This window comes from Tympanuchus pallidicinctus, unplaced genomic scaffold (assembly GCF_026119805.1).
Source record: "Tympanuchus pallidicinctus isolate F22 unplaced genomic scaffold, pur_lepc_1.0 scaffold20, whole genome shotgun sequence".
Lineage (NCBI taxonomy): Eukaryota > Metazoa > Chordata > Aves > Galliformes > Phasianidae > Tympanuchus > Tympanuchus pallidicinctus.
The window spans coordinates 1,638,971-1,654,677 of NW_026294722.1; the positions used below are offsets into that span (position 1 = coordinate 1,638,971).

Sequence of the window (15,707 nt, forward strand, 5' to 3'; positions counted from 1 at the left end):
AAGGTGGAATCTTGACATCTGTGCTGCTCCCATCTTGCTGATGCGACACCACCTCTTCTCCCTGCCCCATGCCTGGGGCTTTCCCACATCATTTTGATGGAGGAAGATTTTCTTGTGTTGCTGCCATCATCCATTGTGATACCAGTAGTCTGTGGGCTCCTGCAGGAGATGATAACTGCTAGCTTGGCTTGGTGGCTGTGTTTTAGAATGAAGAACATTCATTTGTTGGTTCAGGTGGTTTGGATGTTCAGCTCTTAGACTGCTTTACTTTGTGCTTGCCTGGATCTCCTATGTGTACTTCTGAAATAAATGACGCAAGATGGAATGAGTATTTTTATGTAAAACATTCAAATACTTATAATTTAAGTGCATCTCTGCCTGAATTTCTTATTAAACATGATCTAAAGGATCCAGACTTGCAGTTAGTTGGCAAAGTCAGTGACTGGGGAAGTTTAAAACAACAGAAGAAATAATACTTCTGTGTAATATTGACTTTAAATACTTTTTAATCTCCTTTTTTTTTTTTTTTTAACACAAAAAGGTTGAAGTGCACTAAAATACAGGTCATCTGAAAATGGTCATGTATAACTTAAGTGAACTGAAATTCTGCATACTCCAAATTACTTAATTTGGGTCTACAAGGATGAGAAAATAATCTGGATCTGGGATGCAAAATCTGGGCAGAGAATTGCCTTTCAGGTAACTGTATGGATTTCATTTGGTAAATAAAAATAATCATCCACAAATGACCATATGCTTTAGCATGGTGATGTTGGAAGAATGAAGGAATTTGTGTTTCTCCAGGTGATTTTGAACTCTGCAGGGTACCAGAATAATCCTTAATATTCCAACACAAAGCCAACTAATTCCATACTGCTGACAGGACTATGCTGATTCCTTGAGGGGATCTAAGTTTTCATCCCATTGTATTAATCTTGCTTTGAAACAGCAGAAGCAATTTAAACAGTCTGTCTAGTTATGGAATAATCCAGTTGGAAAATTGAATTGTCATTTGTAATTGTTTTCCAGCCTTGTTCATGCAAAACTGTACCAGTGGCAAATTAAATGTTGAAAGTATGACCACTCTGCTTATAACTGACTGTTAAACATTTATTTTAATGAGTGCTATCACTTAACTCCAAATAAAATGTCTGCTTTGAGGTTTTAAAAGAATTAAAGCAACTCATTGGGGACGTTTTGGTGCTTTTGCCATGCAAGTATATGTGTTTACCAGCAGATCTTGTGCCATGAATGGAGCTGGGCTGGGATGACTGTGCTGTATTTACCAATGAATTTCCCCTGGTGGGACTGGGAAGTTTTGCCTACAGCTCTCTGCTGGGTGAGTTTCCAAGCAGCTGAGAAGCATAAAGTCCTTAATTAAGATTGAAACCAAAGATGCATCCAAACCAAGGAGCGTGGCAGTTGTGTAGGCAATAAATATGATCCCTTGTGTTCTGTTCTGAAAGGCTCCCCGTATTTGAGAATTATGTCCTAATTCAAAGGGTTGTTTGAGTTCACGAGGCTGCTAGGGCTGTTTTCAGTCAACTGTGTTTTTGGCATGTTAGAGGAGGGGATGGAAGAGGGAAAATATTTTCCAGAGTGTTTCTGGCCATGATGAAGCTCTGTCTGCTTGTGCTGTCGGTCGGGCAGTGAACGCTTAATCCCTTATCCTGGTCCAGGATTCCTACCACACACCTCTGCAAGTTATTTTGGTCTTTAATCAGGTGTACTTCAGTTGTATGGGTTGTCACCTTTGATGTAAAGGAGCCCTGAAAGCAAAAGGGAGGAAAGGAGTGTGCCGGGGCTGCAACCCTTCTCAATAGAATAACAGTCCTCCTATTCTTTCACTGTTAAATATTGTTGTGGGCCTGAGATTCGTAGCTCATCCAACTTCTTAGAATTAAGCTTATAGATGTACACTAATTTTGGCAAAAAAAAAAAAAAAAAAAAAAAAAAACCAAAAAAAACCCCAGAACTTACTAAACTATGACAACACTTTTACATGTCTAGCAGGAAGAGAATAGCAGCCTGGAATACTGGCAGGTGTCTGCTCCTGACTCCTTTCCAAAGCCCGGGGAGGGGAAATTAGCTGTCTGCCACTTCTTAGTGTGAATTTGGTGCCAGACAATTTGAACCATCTGTTGCATTCGTGAGAGCAATGGTGAGGCTCTTCAGGCTGCCTGGGTAATGAGGGTGCTCTGTAGCACCTTGCAGGGCGATGCAGCAGGTTGGGTGCTGGGTGGTTTTTGACGAGCTCTCCCTTGGGAGCACAGGTGTGCTGTGGATGTGGAGGCTCTGCAGTAGGATCTGCTCCTTGGCCAAAGCTGGGCTTTGCAGGAAGGGGCTGTGTTGTGCCACAGTTCTTCTGAAAGGTAAGGACAGCTCTAGCAGTGCAGCCCCAAAAGGAAGAGAGGGCAGTTGCTGCGTTTTTGCCAGCTGTAAAAATCAGGTGCTATGAAGTTGTATTTGGGACCTAAAGCATGTGTGAGCTGAAAGACTGAATTTCTGAAGGGGAACATGGTTGTGCGTTATGCTGCCTTCAGGTCAGGACACCCAGCCATGCACTTCTGTTCCCTTTGGGTTTTGCTTAACTCCCTTATGGCCCAATGAAGTCACTGTAGCATAGAGTGACTGTCCTCACTGAGGAGAAATTACTACTGTCATGGGCTGCAGGGTGAGGGAAGAGATGCTGTGTAATTTCTAGTAACCTTTTATTGACCGGGAGAACAAAAAAGAAAGGAAAAATGTTGGTTTACAAGTATGGCTGTAGCTTCTGTCCTACTCTATGTAATGACCAAATTGGGGTAACCAGCTGGTTCTGGTGTAAAGCCTTAGACCAGAAAGGGTCACGGGTGTGTTATATTTGGCAGGAGGAGATCTGAATTCCAGTGTCTGGGCTCAGAGATGATGCAGCCTAGAGCTGCAATGTGGATGTGGCACTGAGACACAAAGCAAGAGTGCAGGAGGCTTTGGGTTGGTTGAGGTGAGCTGGGGTTGGAGTCTAGGTAAAGGAAGGTGTGATCACAATTTGCTTCTTTTATGTACAAACACAGCAGATGCTTTAATCTCATCCTTCTCATCTTCCCAGCAGTGCTTTGAACATTCTCACCTGTCTGGCCCAGAGGTACATGACTCAGTTTGAACACAAGTCATTAGTGGTACTGCTGGTTGGTTTGTTTGCTCCCTTTCGAGAGCCAGCAGCCTCCTGTGCTGCCCAGTGCTCCGTTCCCTGGTGGGGCTGCCCTGCAGAGCTGCATGCCCTGTGTGCTCTGGGAGCTGGCAGGGGGCTGGGGCAGTGGCTGAGCCCCCAGCTGCCACTGGATCCCACAGTAGCAAGGGGAAGCAGTTTTCTGTATAAACCTTCTCTGATCATGCTGCTGAGCATCTTGGGATTCATTACACTAGACACCAATTAGTGTGCTACCCAGCAGCAGGAGTGTTAGACGCCAGATTTTTGGAAATGAGCTTTCAATTAGAATAAATCCTGGATAACTAAATGATTCAGTACCAAAATATACGGCCCAATTCTACTTCTGCTGGCTTCTGAACTCACAGGTACTTGCTCACTCACTGGTGCCAATTTCATTAGCACATCCACTTGCAGAAAATGTGCTCTCTGTAAATGTCAGAATAGTTACTGCCCTGAACAAAAAGTCTAACTTTAGTTTTTTTCCTTATTGCATTTGAATATTTACAGGCAAATGAGAGCTGAACCTGGCAGCTGGCAACTCAAGCTTGACCTGTCATGTACTGAGTACGATGGGAATGAGCCACGACAGATTTGTCATATTTAACAATGAGTTTGTCAGTGTCTTGTTAGCACTGGGGGATGTACTTCCATCACAGGATTTCCTAGAAGAGAGAAAAATCCTCATGCAAAATTAAGCACAATCAGGAAGTCTCGGTTTTGACACTTCTCAAAATCTTGAGCCCAGAGGCTATAAAAACCTGACTCCTAGATTTGGCAGCTCAGCAGAAGACTTGATGTGTTCCCTATGGATGTTTCTTTCATTTTGTTATTCCTGTTGCTAGCAGCTGCAGAGTGAATTTCCAGATCTTAGGTGTGTGGATTATCTGGGGGATAGGCTGCCCACTGGCTGCTGTCCCTTCCAGTCATTGATCTCCAGGCTCTTGCCTGAAAGTTTGACTTTAACTGTCCATATTCCCTTGCTAAAAGAGAAGAGGCAATAAATTGACTCTAAGGAGAAGGTGATTTAGGGTTTAAGGCCGGAGGGATGCAGTAGGTGTGTTGGGGAATCCAAGGAGCTGTGGGGGATCAGCTCCTTTCTGGACCCTACAGTGAGAAGTTGTGGCAGTTCCCAAATCCTCCAGGTAAGATGGAGTGCTGCGTTTCTTCCTTTACAACTGCAACCATAAAAGAGCGTTCCGCAGCCCTAATGAGACTGAAGTAATTAAGCACTTTGGTTGCAAAGTACAGCTTTGGGGATGTTTTTCTTAAACTCCTTTCTGTCTCTGCAGTCCTTGGCATGTAAAACAATCAGTGAAGCTATTTCTGATATTTCAGTAGAGCTTCCTGATGCCTTATCTGGGTATTAATCTTTACACTAAAAAGAATTTAAAAAGTGAAAAATTTCTCTTCAGTCAAATTTATGAACATTATTGATGAGGGTGAGCGTGAAAAGTGGATGCTAGAGCCACATGAGGGAACCATAGCATGCATTTCCTAAAACTCTGTGAGGTAACAGATACATGTTCATTTTTGTTGGATTGAAAGAGATTCCAGTCGGTTTTTGGCAACCAAGCAACAGAAATCTGCATCTACAAATCTGAGAATTCATTCTGTGAATCTTTAAAGGGAACAAGCTTTCCAACTACTAAAACTGTGATCTTTTAAAAAAAAATTATTTCAATTTTTCATAGTTATTTTCTCTATGGGCCGTTATAACAAACCACCAACTTTCCTTAAATGCAGTTTCAGACACTGACTTTACACCATTCTCAGTTTTGTCCTTACAATGGAAGCCATGCTGGAACCGGATTTGCTCCACCAAATGGGAGACTCTTTCAGCTTTCTCTCTTCACCTCCTTTTATTTCTACTGCAACAGGTTGGTCTTCTAAATGTCCTGCCTGTAAGTATTTCTCGAAGTGAGCTTCGATTCTACCTGCATCTTGGCTTAAATCCTGCTTAGGTCAGTTTGCGCTGAAGTTATGTGGATGAGAGGGAAGTGGAGAATGTCTCCTTCACCATCCAGGCTCTCCAAGTAGATTGCACAAGGTGATTCATGTCAAGGCTGCGTTTCCTTGAGGGCAATCAAATATTCTCTCTTTGTCTGTCCTTTGCAGCTCAACATCAACAATTCTTTTTTCAGCTTCTCTGGTCAATAGTGGATATATATCTTTTTAGGTCTTTATTACATCCCCAAATTGTTGGTTTTTTTGGTGTGTTTTTCTTTTTTTCTTCCAGGTCACAGAGCTCAATAATGTGAAGAATATATCACGGATGCCAAAAAGCACAAAGAAGCATGCTGTTGGGATCTACTTTAACGATGACACCTCTAAAACTTTTGCTTGTGAGTCAGGTGGGTAAAATGGCAATGCCCATGAGAGCATCAATTGTGAAATCATAAATGTATTATACCTACACACAGACTTTCTGGGCATTTATACAGAACTTGAGGCAGATGAGTGGTGCAAGGTATTGCAGATGGAGTGTCTTGGGACAAGGATTAATGACATTAGCCTTGGAGAGCCTGACTTGTTGGCATCAGGAGTGGAGAGGGAGCAGAATGGTATGTACATAATGTATTGACTTCTTAAGTCTTTTGTTACTTTATTTTAAAATCATTTGGACTGCACATAAGAACACAAAAAATAAATTGGTACCAAAAATTGGAACCAAGGAACCAAGTCCCCCATCCTGTTTTGTTTTGTTTTAATTGCCATCAGAAATAACAAGCATGGTAATAAGGTGCTGTAATTCAAGGCTTTAAAATTATTTTGGAATAGCACTTTTCCTCTCATACAATTTAGCTGACCTTGGAGAGGGAAACTGTATTTTCGTTGTGTGTTTTCTTATACTGTGTCTGTACAACAGTTTCAGCCTCTGACTGAAACTATTTATCAACATTGTTAAAGCAAATAATAAATAACAATAATTGCACTCAAAACCTGAGCTCTCAGCTACTTCATTTTCCTATGCAAATTAATTAATTATATGCACAAAAGCACTTGCAGTGTATTTATTCATGCACACAGTTGTATTAATATCAGGATTATGATGGTGCAGTTCTTCTGCATCTCAACACGTTCCCAAGTGTTTGCCCTTTCAGCTCAGTGTTTTGATTGCTCCAAACATTGAGTTAGTTGAGTTGTTGGAAGGAATTGAGTCTTTATTTTTGCAGTAATTGTTTGAAGTTAAATAAGATCTTTTAATAGAGGTGGAAAATAGGAAATTCCTTTAATGACTTCGACAGTTAACGGGCAGGGATTTTAGACTAACCTTTTGTTTTTCTCCCAGAGAGATTCAATGTGTATTTGATGCCATCCCCTAACTTAGATGTGCATGGGGAATGTACCTTGCAGATAACATTTGAGAATATCTGTCTTTGGGACATCCAGAATCCCAGAGTTAAACTCGTCTCTTGGCCATTAAGTGCCCTCCGACGCTACGGACGGGACCCTTCTTGGTTCACCTTTGAAGCAGGGAGGTAGGTGTGTGTTTGTTGCAGTGCATCACCTTCCTCCATCATTCTGAAGTAGTGGAGAAGGGGGTCCTTGTTTTTGTTAATCACACTCCTGCTTTCCATCTGTTATGACAAATGCGTTTATAAGAAACATAAATGCAGTTCCTCCTTCTAGAGTTGTTGTTCCTTATCGCTTCCTGCAGCTTGAACTTAATGAACTGAAGTCTTGGTGTGGCTGAGGCTGGAGCACCTGTTGATTGAACTAAACTCCCAAATCCTTTTTAAAGGCTGTGGTTGCTTTATTTTAGATAAGCACATTAAAGAATTACAATCGTAAAAGAGAAACACATCGTACAATTAACATATCTGGAAAGAGAAGAGGCATTTAAACGTCCATCCTCTGTACTGCTGAAGAATTTAGTTCTCTCAGGAAAAGGGATGTGTTTTTAGTTCTCTGATTGTGCATTAGCTGTGGTAAGACATTACCGTTGGGATGCTGAGGATAACGTGTTTAGGGTTTCAAGTGAAAGACAAAGCTCATTACAGGCAATATTAAAGCCCTGAAAGGGGAAGAAGGAAAATTAATCCCCTCTTTTAAGTCTAAATTTCAAAAATCTGGGTTTTGTGCATCAACTCTCTAGAGCTCATGCACTTTCAAGGGTTGTACTCACCTGAGTCTGTGTTTGGCCAAGGTGTGGGTTAAAACAGTAAGATTGTGCTAGGGCTGTTAAAGCCCGTGCAAATAACTTTCTTCAGTTCTTCAACAACCTTTGTTTCATTCTGCTTGTGCAGCGATGGCTCTAAAGCTGCACGGCGCAGTGCTACAGATCCTTGCGAGCAAGTGAAAAATCTCACATCTGGCTCCTGTCTGCTCTCACTTTGGCAGGATGTGCGACACAGGAGAAGGACTGTTCATCTTTCAGACACGAGATGGGGAAGCAATCTATCAGAAGGTTCACTCAGCTGCTCTGGCCATAGCAGAACAACACGAGCGCCTGCTGCAGAGCGTGAAAAATTCAATGGTATGGCTGTGCGCTCCGCTTGCTATTTCACATAAGTGAGCGATGCCTCAGTGTGACTTCCTTTAGATTCACAGGCAGAAAGCAGTCTGAGTATTGCTCTTAGTAAATTAGTCTCAATTATTATATTTAGGGTAGTGTTTGGATCCTTGAAAAGCAGTCCCAGTTACAAACAACAAGGAAATGTATAGTCTTTGGTATCTGTGGTTGGAAAGCCACAAGTGTGATTTAATACAGAGATGATGAGCTCCCATCAATCCGTAGTTTCCTTTCTCATTAACTTATTCTAATTACTTATTCTAATACTATTAGAATTAGTATTCTAATTAACTTATTCTAATAACTCACCATCATGAGTTTGTTTAGAAACATTTCTCATCCATCTATTTGCAGAATGTGGCTCGTGCTCAGTTTTTTGTTTAATTGATGCCTACGCTTCAAGCATGACTTGGAATGAGCTGTATGGCTCAGGTTAACCTGTGGGAGGGAGGACTACATGTTTGTCTGATCTCTTGGTGGATGCCTGTTTTTCACAAGTGCTTTTTGTGTCTGAAACTCATTTTATGATGCTCATTACCCCTAGAAAGTATAGGAGTATAAGGTGCAAAGTTAACCTACAAACTGAGAACAGATAGTGTGGGATCTCCATATGTGATGTCAAAAGAAGGTAGTTTGATGATACTTGTACGTAGCATGTTTCCAGGTCTTATTTTGTATGTTTTCTCATGAATTCTGTGGGGTCAGAAGGAATCTTCTGTTCATCCTGTGTCCACAGTCAGTCTCTACACTGTAGGACTCTCAGACTTTCTAGAATGCATAAAATGTGCAGAATGGACAACTGTGGAAGAGCCTGGCCATATGCAACTTCTCTACTTCAGGCAGTACTAATTGGTTCATGCAATCTGCAGTGAAAACTGTCTTTTCCTTTCTATGAAAAGTGCTGCTGTTATCCACATCCATGTCTAATCCTTTCAGTAGTTCTACTCATTTCCTGAACTTGAGACAGAAAGGAAGTCAAATCTGTGATAGGAAGCTATTTCTCTTAACAGTATAATGAGGAGGAACAACAGAAAATTATTTTCAAGTGTTCTGACAGACTTTGTGTACTACATAGCTGCTTCAGCCCAACATGCAGCTGGATGGTCATTCTGTCATCGATTGTAGAGCAGGTGAGCAAATGAGTGAGAAAGCACAGAAGACTCGAATCTGTTTAGGGGTAATGCAGGCCACGTATGCCCATTTCCTGCAAGGAACAGACCAGTTAGCATGGCAGTTTCCAGTTGGTGCTACCCAGTTAACTTCTGGCTGGTGTCACCTCAGTGAAGCCGTGTCCATGAGGACAAGTACTGACCCAAAGCCTGTCTTGTTCAAGAATGCCCAAAATTCCTTGATTTGAGACAGATGGGAGATGATGTAAGCATGCATCGGTAACTAACTGAAACAGATTGGAAGTAGCCTAGTCTACGTCAGCGTACATAGCAAACATTTGTAGCAAACCAGCATCAGATGGGACTGAGCAAGCTGTTGAGAGCGTGAATTTTGTTTGTTTGTTTGTTTGTTTGTTTTAAAAAAAGGCAATTCATTAGCTTTTACCTCCTGAAGTGAATAGGTCTTCAGGCTATTTCATATTAGTGGTTTTGCATTCATGTAGTAGCATCTTTAATACACGGTGTCTGACAGCATGCTGTAAAATTTGTTTTACAAGTGCCCATACATTCAACAGATGCACAATTGCTATAGATTTCAGCAGAGAGCAGCTGTACAACCTCAGAAGCTTTTTCATGAACACTGTGTCCAACCACAACCCCTAAATCTAGTTTTATAGACCCAAGAGCACTAAACAGGAAATAAGAACATATTCCCGTCGAACTGAAAGCCGTGTAATTTAAGATCTGAATATAATTGCTTCAGACAGGTCCATATGCCCATGAATATAAGTCTCCCAAGTCTGTCATAGAAATGTCTGGTCCCAATATAGTCAGGCTTAGTTCCTTCTTAAGGTTTCAAGGTTGCTCAGATTTAGGAGTTCAGACAGAAGATCGTTACATTAATGCAGAGATCAGATAGCTGCTTTTGCTGATCACAGGATACCTTGTGAGGGTCATCTTCATTGTTCAGGTTGATTGATTTTCTTGGTACTTTAATTCTGCTTGAACACTTCCAAGGGGAGTCTATATGGAGGCTTGCACTTCACGCCCAGCGGTCTGAGCTGCATTAGGTTGTTTTTGTCTCTAAGAATTAATAACCCCTTGTGATTTATTTTTTTTAATTGTGTTAGTGAAGCTAGAGCTACTATTTACAGAAAAGATAAATAAGAGATGGGAGATACTGGTAGTGAGACATGAAGTCTCCTCTGAGTGGCTTCTGAATCACAGAATCACAAGGTTGGAAACCTCCTGCAAGATCATCCAGTCCAACCACCCTCCCATTCCTATTAGTACCACAAGCTACTAAACCAGATCTCATAGCTCCTCATCCAGGTGCCTCTTGAACACTGCCAGGGATGGTGACTCCACCACCTCCTTGGGCAGGCCATTTTAGTGCCTGACCACCCTTCTCCTTTCCCCTGGCTGCTGCTACATCAGTGAGGTGAGCATGGGAGACAGGGCTGTGGTGCTGAGCACCTGAGAGCGCTTGGGGGCTGAGCAGTAAGGGGGTGTTGGATGTCCCACGTTGGTAAAGCAAATGGAGCTGCCAAGTTCTGCTGAGCGTAGGCTGTGATGTCTGACACCTCCCCAGCAGCCTCGTGCTCCATAGCTGAGTGTGTTGGTGCAGTGTGGCTGTATCTGCCTGTGGATGCTGCAAGGATTGTAGGAATGAGCAAGGTGGGCTTCCTCAGCCAGAGCCTCCTCCTGACAGCCTGCTGTGTGTGATGGCATTGTGGTGAGGTCTGATGTGCTGATCAGGGTCTGACACACATTCACAAGTGGGCTTCGGTTGTTTTGCTTTCCAGTGAATTCAAAGATTTCTTTTTTTAAAGAAGGAAAGAGCAAATTCTGCTTAGCGATGCATGAAGCTGTTCTGGTCAGTGGCAACTCACCTTGTCCAGCTGCTCCTTTTCTGCATTGCCAGACAAAGAAATGAAAATACCTATTCAAATTGCAGGCATATTTTCTTTCCTTTTCGAGCAACCTTCAAAGCTAACTCGGAAGAAAGCTAACTCTTAAGCAGGCAGTAGTTTTGCCTCCTGTGCTAGTTTCACTAATTGCTAAGAAGAGAGTGAGAGGCTGTGGATTAGGTGCACTCCAATTAACAAGTTATTCGTTATATTAATGGTATGTGGAGTTTTATGTCTTGCTTGATCCTCTGCTTGCAGCCACTGCCCATGCATGCTCCAGCACGGAGTTCTGGCTGGCTTTGACCTGCTTATGGTACTCGGTGCCTCTGTGGAATAAAGCCAGGCCATTAGCAAGCAATTCCTGCTTCCTCGGTTGCCACAGAGATACAGTGGGCTAATTGTGAGAATGAAATCCATCATCATTATAGCTGCTTTTGCTCACAGTCTGAGGTGTTTTGATGAAGTGCTATGTATTCAGGACATAACATATTCGTTCTTTTCCCCAGCTGTGGGTTTTCTAATTCTTTCCCATGCTGATTGAGATCAGGTCAGGCATCTCTTCTGCCCCTTCTGTGTCTTTATCTTCTTTCTCAGGCAGTGTCTTTTTCTCCACTGATACCCTCCTGGCTGTTGCTGTCCTCCTGGCAGCTGGGCTGTGGCTCAAACCACCTGAGTTTGCTGCCCGACTCACTTGTGAGTGCACCAGCCTGGAAGTGCCATCAGTGAGGAAGCACATTCTGCTCTGGCCGTGGGTCTCTCGTTTGTTTCCATGGAGCTGTTGTGTGTGGTGACACCACAAGTGATGTTGGGGCTTCAGTGATGGAACTGTGATAAATACTGTGTGGTGGAGGTGGCAGCTCGTGCTGTGCAGTGACTCACCCTTCCAACATGGGGGTGTGTGTTCTAAGAGCAAAGGTTGATCTGGGTTTGCTTTTGTTTTTGTTTTGATTTCCCTTGACGTTGCAGGCACAGCATCCACCATACAGAGGGAGTTTGAGGGTTTTCACCCCTCTAAAGAACCTCAAAATGGCTCTTCAGTAACAGGCAGCTCTCTTGTAAAAGGTTCTGTCACCTCAGGTTTTGTGAAACTATAATGTAAGAGCTTGCTCTTTTCCTGAAAAGCATTTTTATAAATAGAAAAGATCAAGTACAGGTTTGGTATCTTCAAACTAATGTTTTTCTGAGCTTTGGAAAAAAGAGAATTTTAGTTCTACTATGAAGTTTATGATAAAACCCAGATATTATTATCAGCCAGCATATGCATACTACTGAATTCATGTGAAACATGTCTAATCAGGTTCTTGGTGTGCTGAGGTTGTACGTAGCTTTGGGAAGCTGCTTACGTAGTTGCTGCGTAGCTGTCAGAGGAGGAGCATTTTTCTGCCTCCCACTGAACCTCAGTTTCTGTTTCAGCTACTTGAGTTAGACCTCCCTGCAGAGGCAGCAGTGCTGGCGCAGGAGCAGGGCAGCACGAAGGTGAGCTCTGGTGTGCAAAGCAGTGTGACTTCCTAACGTGTGGTGTGTGCCCCCAGCCTAACCCCAAGTCAGTCCCTGCTGGCTGCAGGATGGGCAGATGGACAGAGGGTGACGCCGTGCTGAAATGCCATTAGAAATCTTTTCAGGCAGTGGTTGCGCTCTTCCCTGAGGACCTTCAGTGTGCACAACTGCTTCCTTCATATCTGTTTACTGCTTTACAGCTTCAGATGAAGATGAGCGAGCGAGCCGTGTCCCTCAGCACCATGGTGCCCCTGCCCCGCAGTGCCTACTGGCAGCACATCACACGGCAGCACAGTACCGGCCAGCTCTACGGCCTGCAAGGTAAGGAGGAGTTGGGGAGGGCTGCTGAGGCAGGGCAGTGTCTCTTTATCTCTCTGAACACTGATGCTCAGTCTCAGCCAGTTGCCACTGCTGTCGAATTAATGGAGGGAAGTGCTTGTCCAACCTGAGTTGGAGAGGTTGGCATCAGAAGGATGCTCGTCTTGCTTTTCAGTGGAGGGGTGACTTCATGGCATGGTTTTCTCTCTAGATCTGTGTGACAGGGACAGCAGGTCCCTGGGCCAGAAAAGGGGAAAGGGAATGAAAAGGAAAAAAAGAGAAATGGCAATGATCTGAGGAGGAAAACAAACTTTGTTTACTAATTAGGATTGAAACTAATAAATAGATGACAGTTTCTGAAAAATTGAAGTTCTTACTCTGAGCCATCAGGGAGCAAAGAGAGTCTCTTGGCTTCCACTCAGTTTCATTTTTCCCTCTCCCTGGAAGATGGAAATGAAAAGTGAGGTCTTCTGGGATCTGTAGTTAAACCACGGAAGGCAAGAAGCTGTGGTGAAGCTGGGTCCACTCCTGGTCCTGGACTTGGTCAACAGTTTATGCCTAATATGTCCACAATCAATGTAAGGCAGGACCTTACTGAAGCTAACAAGGCCTAAAACAATGACTTACCGAGGGTCCGTACCGGCAAGGCGTCTTGGTGTGGAGACGGGAGGGATCTCCGTGCAGGCACAACTCCAGGAGGGCTGCGGGGTTTTTCCGGGGGGCTTCTGTCCCGGCTGCGCTCCGCGGTCCCCGGGGGCCATCTAGTGGCACCGCGCTCCCCGGGCTGTGGGATGGGCTGCAACTGGTGCTGATGGGCTAGGAAGGAAGGAAGGATCGGGGTATGCAGAAGAGACCGCGGAGAACAGACGGGACGCGTGGTGCAGGTGGGGCAGCCGGATGCTGAGGGGCAGAGCTGTGGCTGGCTGCGGTTTCTTCTCGCAGCGTGTAGACGGATGGAATAAAGCTGTGCTTGGGAAATCTTACAGCGGTGGTGATTTGATTTATTTATTTATAGCTTTTTTTTTTTTTTTTTTTTTTTTTTTTTTTTTTTTTTTTAGTCCTTCAGGTAGGAGGAGAAGTAATGATTCTTAGATACTCATTTTACACGTTTAAATTAAGCAGGAGGCTCTGACTTCTGCAGAGCACGGAGTGTCAGCGGTTGTAGTTAAAAATCCAGGGCTGACACCCGACACAGGCGGCTGCGCTTCATTCTCATCCCTCTGGCAGTAACAGCTCGTCGTTTTGTCCCGTTCCTTTTTTCGAACGCTAGAGGGGGCATGCAGCGCGTGGAAAGCCCCAGCGAAGCCTCTGCCGTGTTTCGGACGGAGGGAAGAATAACGCAATAGAAGCAGCACGCGAACGCCTGTTGGCGCTGGTTCGTACCGGGATGCGGGCAGGCGATGCTGTGATACACGGGAGCGGCTTGAGCCCTTCAGGCACTGCTATGGCTGTGCATTGGTGTATTTTTAGTTATTAGTGCAGTCATTCAGCACTGTGTTGACTCAGCGTAAATAGGCCGTATGGGGACAGACCACTCGTTTTGAATTTAGAACAGCTTGTTAAACTGGAAAGGGGATCCTTGGAGGTTGTGGTCATGAGAAAGCAGTAGAAGTCTTTGAAAAGTCCTGGTCTTTGAGAAGGAAAAAATAAAGCCGTGCAGGCAGTGTTGTAATCAGGATAGATAGTGAAGTCGTCTCTTTCGGCTGTTGGGGACTGTCCCAGTGCCACCCTGAGCATCTCCAGTTAAAGCACATTGCCCAAAGCTTCAAATGCTTCAATTCATATTGAAAATCTGAGTGGAGCTGTTTCTGAGATGAAGCAGCAGGTTAATTATACCTATCCCTACTTTAAGGACGTAAGCTGTAGTTTACATAGTGATCTACAGGGCGCTGAGTACAGTTGCTGTGCCTCACTGAGCGCTGTTCTGTTTTTCATCCCGGCACACACCAGATGTCTCAAGCCCTGTGAAGCTCCATCGGACAGACACGTTTCCAGTCTACAGATCAGATCATCGATAAAGGGCTGCCAGGAACTTTACAAACTCTTTGTCTTCTGATGTGCTGCCCTGGTACCGGGATGACACGGATGATGCAAAGCGAGGATAGAAACACTGAGAAGTGTGAGCTGGATGGGAAGTTACTGCAATACGAAGGTGGCGTGTCGTCTTTTGTTCTGTTTTTCTTTCCAACTTTGCCAAAAGTTAAAATGATTCTGTAGAGACTGGGGGTGTGAACAAAACCATCTCACTCTGCAGTGGTTCTTTTCTATCCTACAGCTGGACAGACAAGTTGCTCCCTAAATATTTCCAAATGTTTTTGTATGATACCTATGTTGTAAATAGAAGACTTTCCTGTTGTAGTGTGGTTTTATCCTGTCCGTTACAGCTGTCATCCTTGTTTGTAATGCTTATTTCAGTTTTTAACGTGACTGTTCAGCATAACCCCCGACCTTTGAAATAGTGGCCAGTTTTAAGCAGCTGTTGGATTTCAATCTTTTCCTGTTTGAAACCCCAATGGAGACTTGGTTTGTTTCTATTAAAAGCTCACTCTCTGTCGTCTGTTTCCTGTATTTATTTCCATCCCTGTAAATGTTTGAAATAAAAGCAATTCCCAGTTAATTGGTGGCGCAGTGCTTCGTGTTGTCACCACCAGCACAGTGAGCAGAGCTGCTGCAAAGCCGAAGGGACAGCGGGGGGGGGGGGGTCAGCTCCTCTCATTGAAGTGTGAGGGAGCAGACAGAGCAGGACTCTCACAATGCAGAAGATTTTCCTGTTTTGTGACCATAACCACAGCATCTACCACTGCCATACAGGCACCTTAATTCAAGAGAAGAAAAAGACTTCCAAATTAGCTTGGTTGGTTTTTGCACAGTGGCCAGAAGAAAAGAGGATAGAAGGCTGTGATTATCCTGATTACAAGTGAAGCCCTGCATTTAACTGAATGTGTTTAAGTCATTAAGTTTTGCTTGCTTGATGGGGGGGGCATAAGTAAATTGTTTCATTATTTCAGTGGAACAGCTGTATTTCTGTGGGTTGTTTTTTTTTTTTAAATGTTTGGACTGTTGTTGATATTCAGAATTAAAATAGTTAGCATTTAATTCCGCTTTCCTTCTCACACCTTACAGCAGAAAAGCACAATTAATATTTAAACAGGTGAACAACTCTTGAAGCT

General features: G+C 43.7%; 1 protein-coding gene across 5 annotated transcripts in view; it reads left to right on the forward strand.

Moving 5' to 3' along the window:
- Positions 1-15,091, forward strand: part of DOK5 (docking protein 5) — a 33,607-nt gene extending 18,516 nt beyond the window's left edge. Inside the window, exons 3-9 of one of the 5 annotated variants that reach the window (XM_052683940.1) lie at positions 5,427-5,541; positions 5,632-5,751; positions 6,480-6,669; positions 7,532-7,667; positions 12,136-12,198; positions 12,420-12,540; positions 13,765-14,481. In XM_052683940.1, coding sequence (XP_052539900.1) covers positions 5,427-5,541; positions 5,632-5,751; positions 6,480-6,669; positions 7,532-7,667; positions 12,136-12,198; positions 12,420-12,540; positions 13,765-13,883 — 864 coding nt within the window. In that variant the 3' untranslated portion in view covers positions 13,884-14,481. The other 4 variants (XM_052683941.1, XM_052683942.1, XM_052683943.1 and 1 more) reach the window with 4 other exon arrangements.
- Positions 15,092-15,707: the final 616 nt, after the last annotated feature.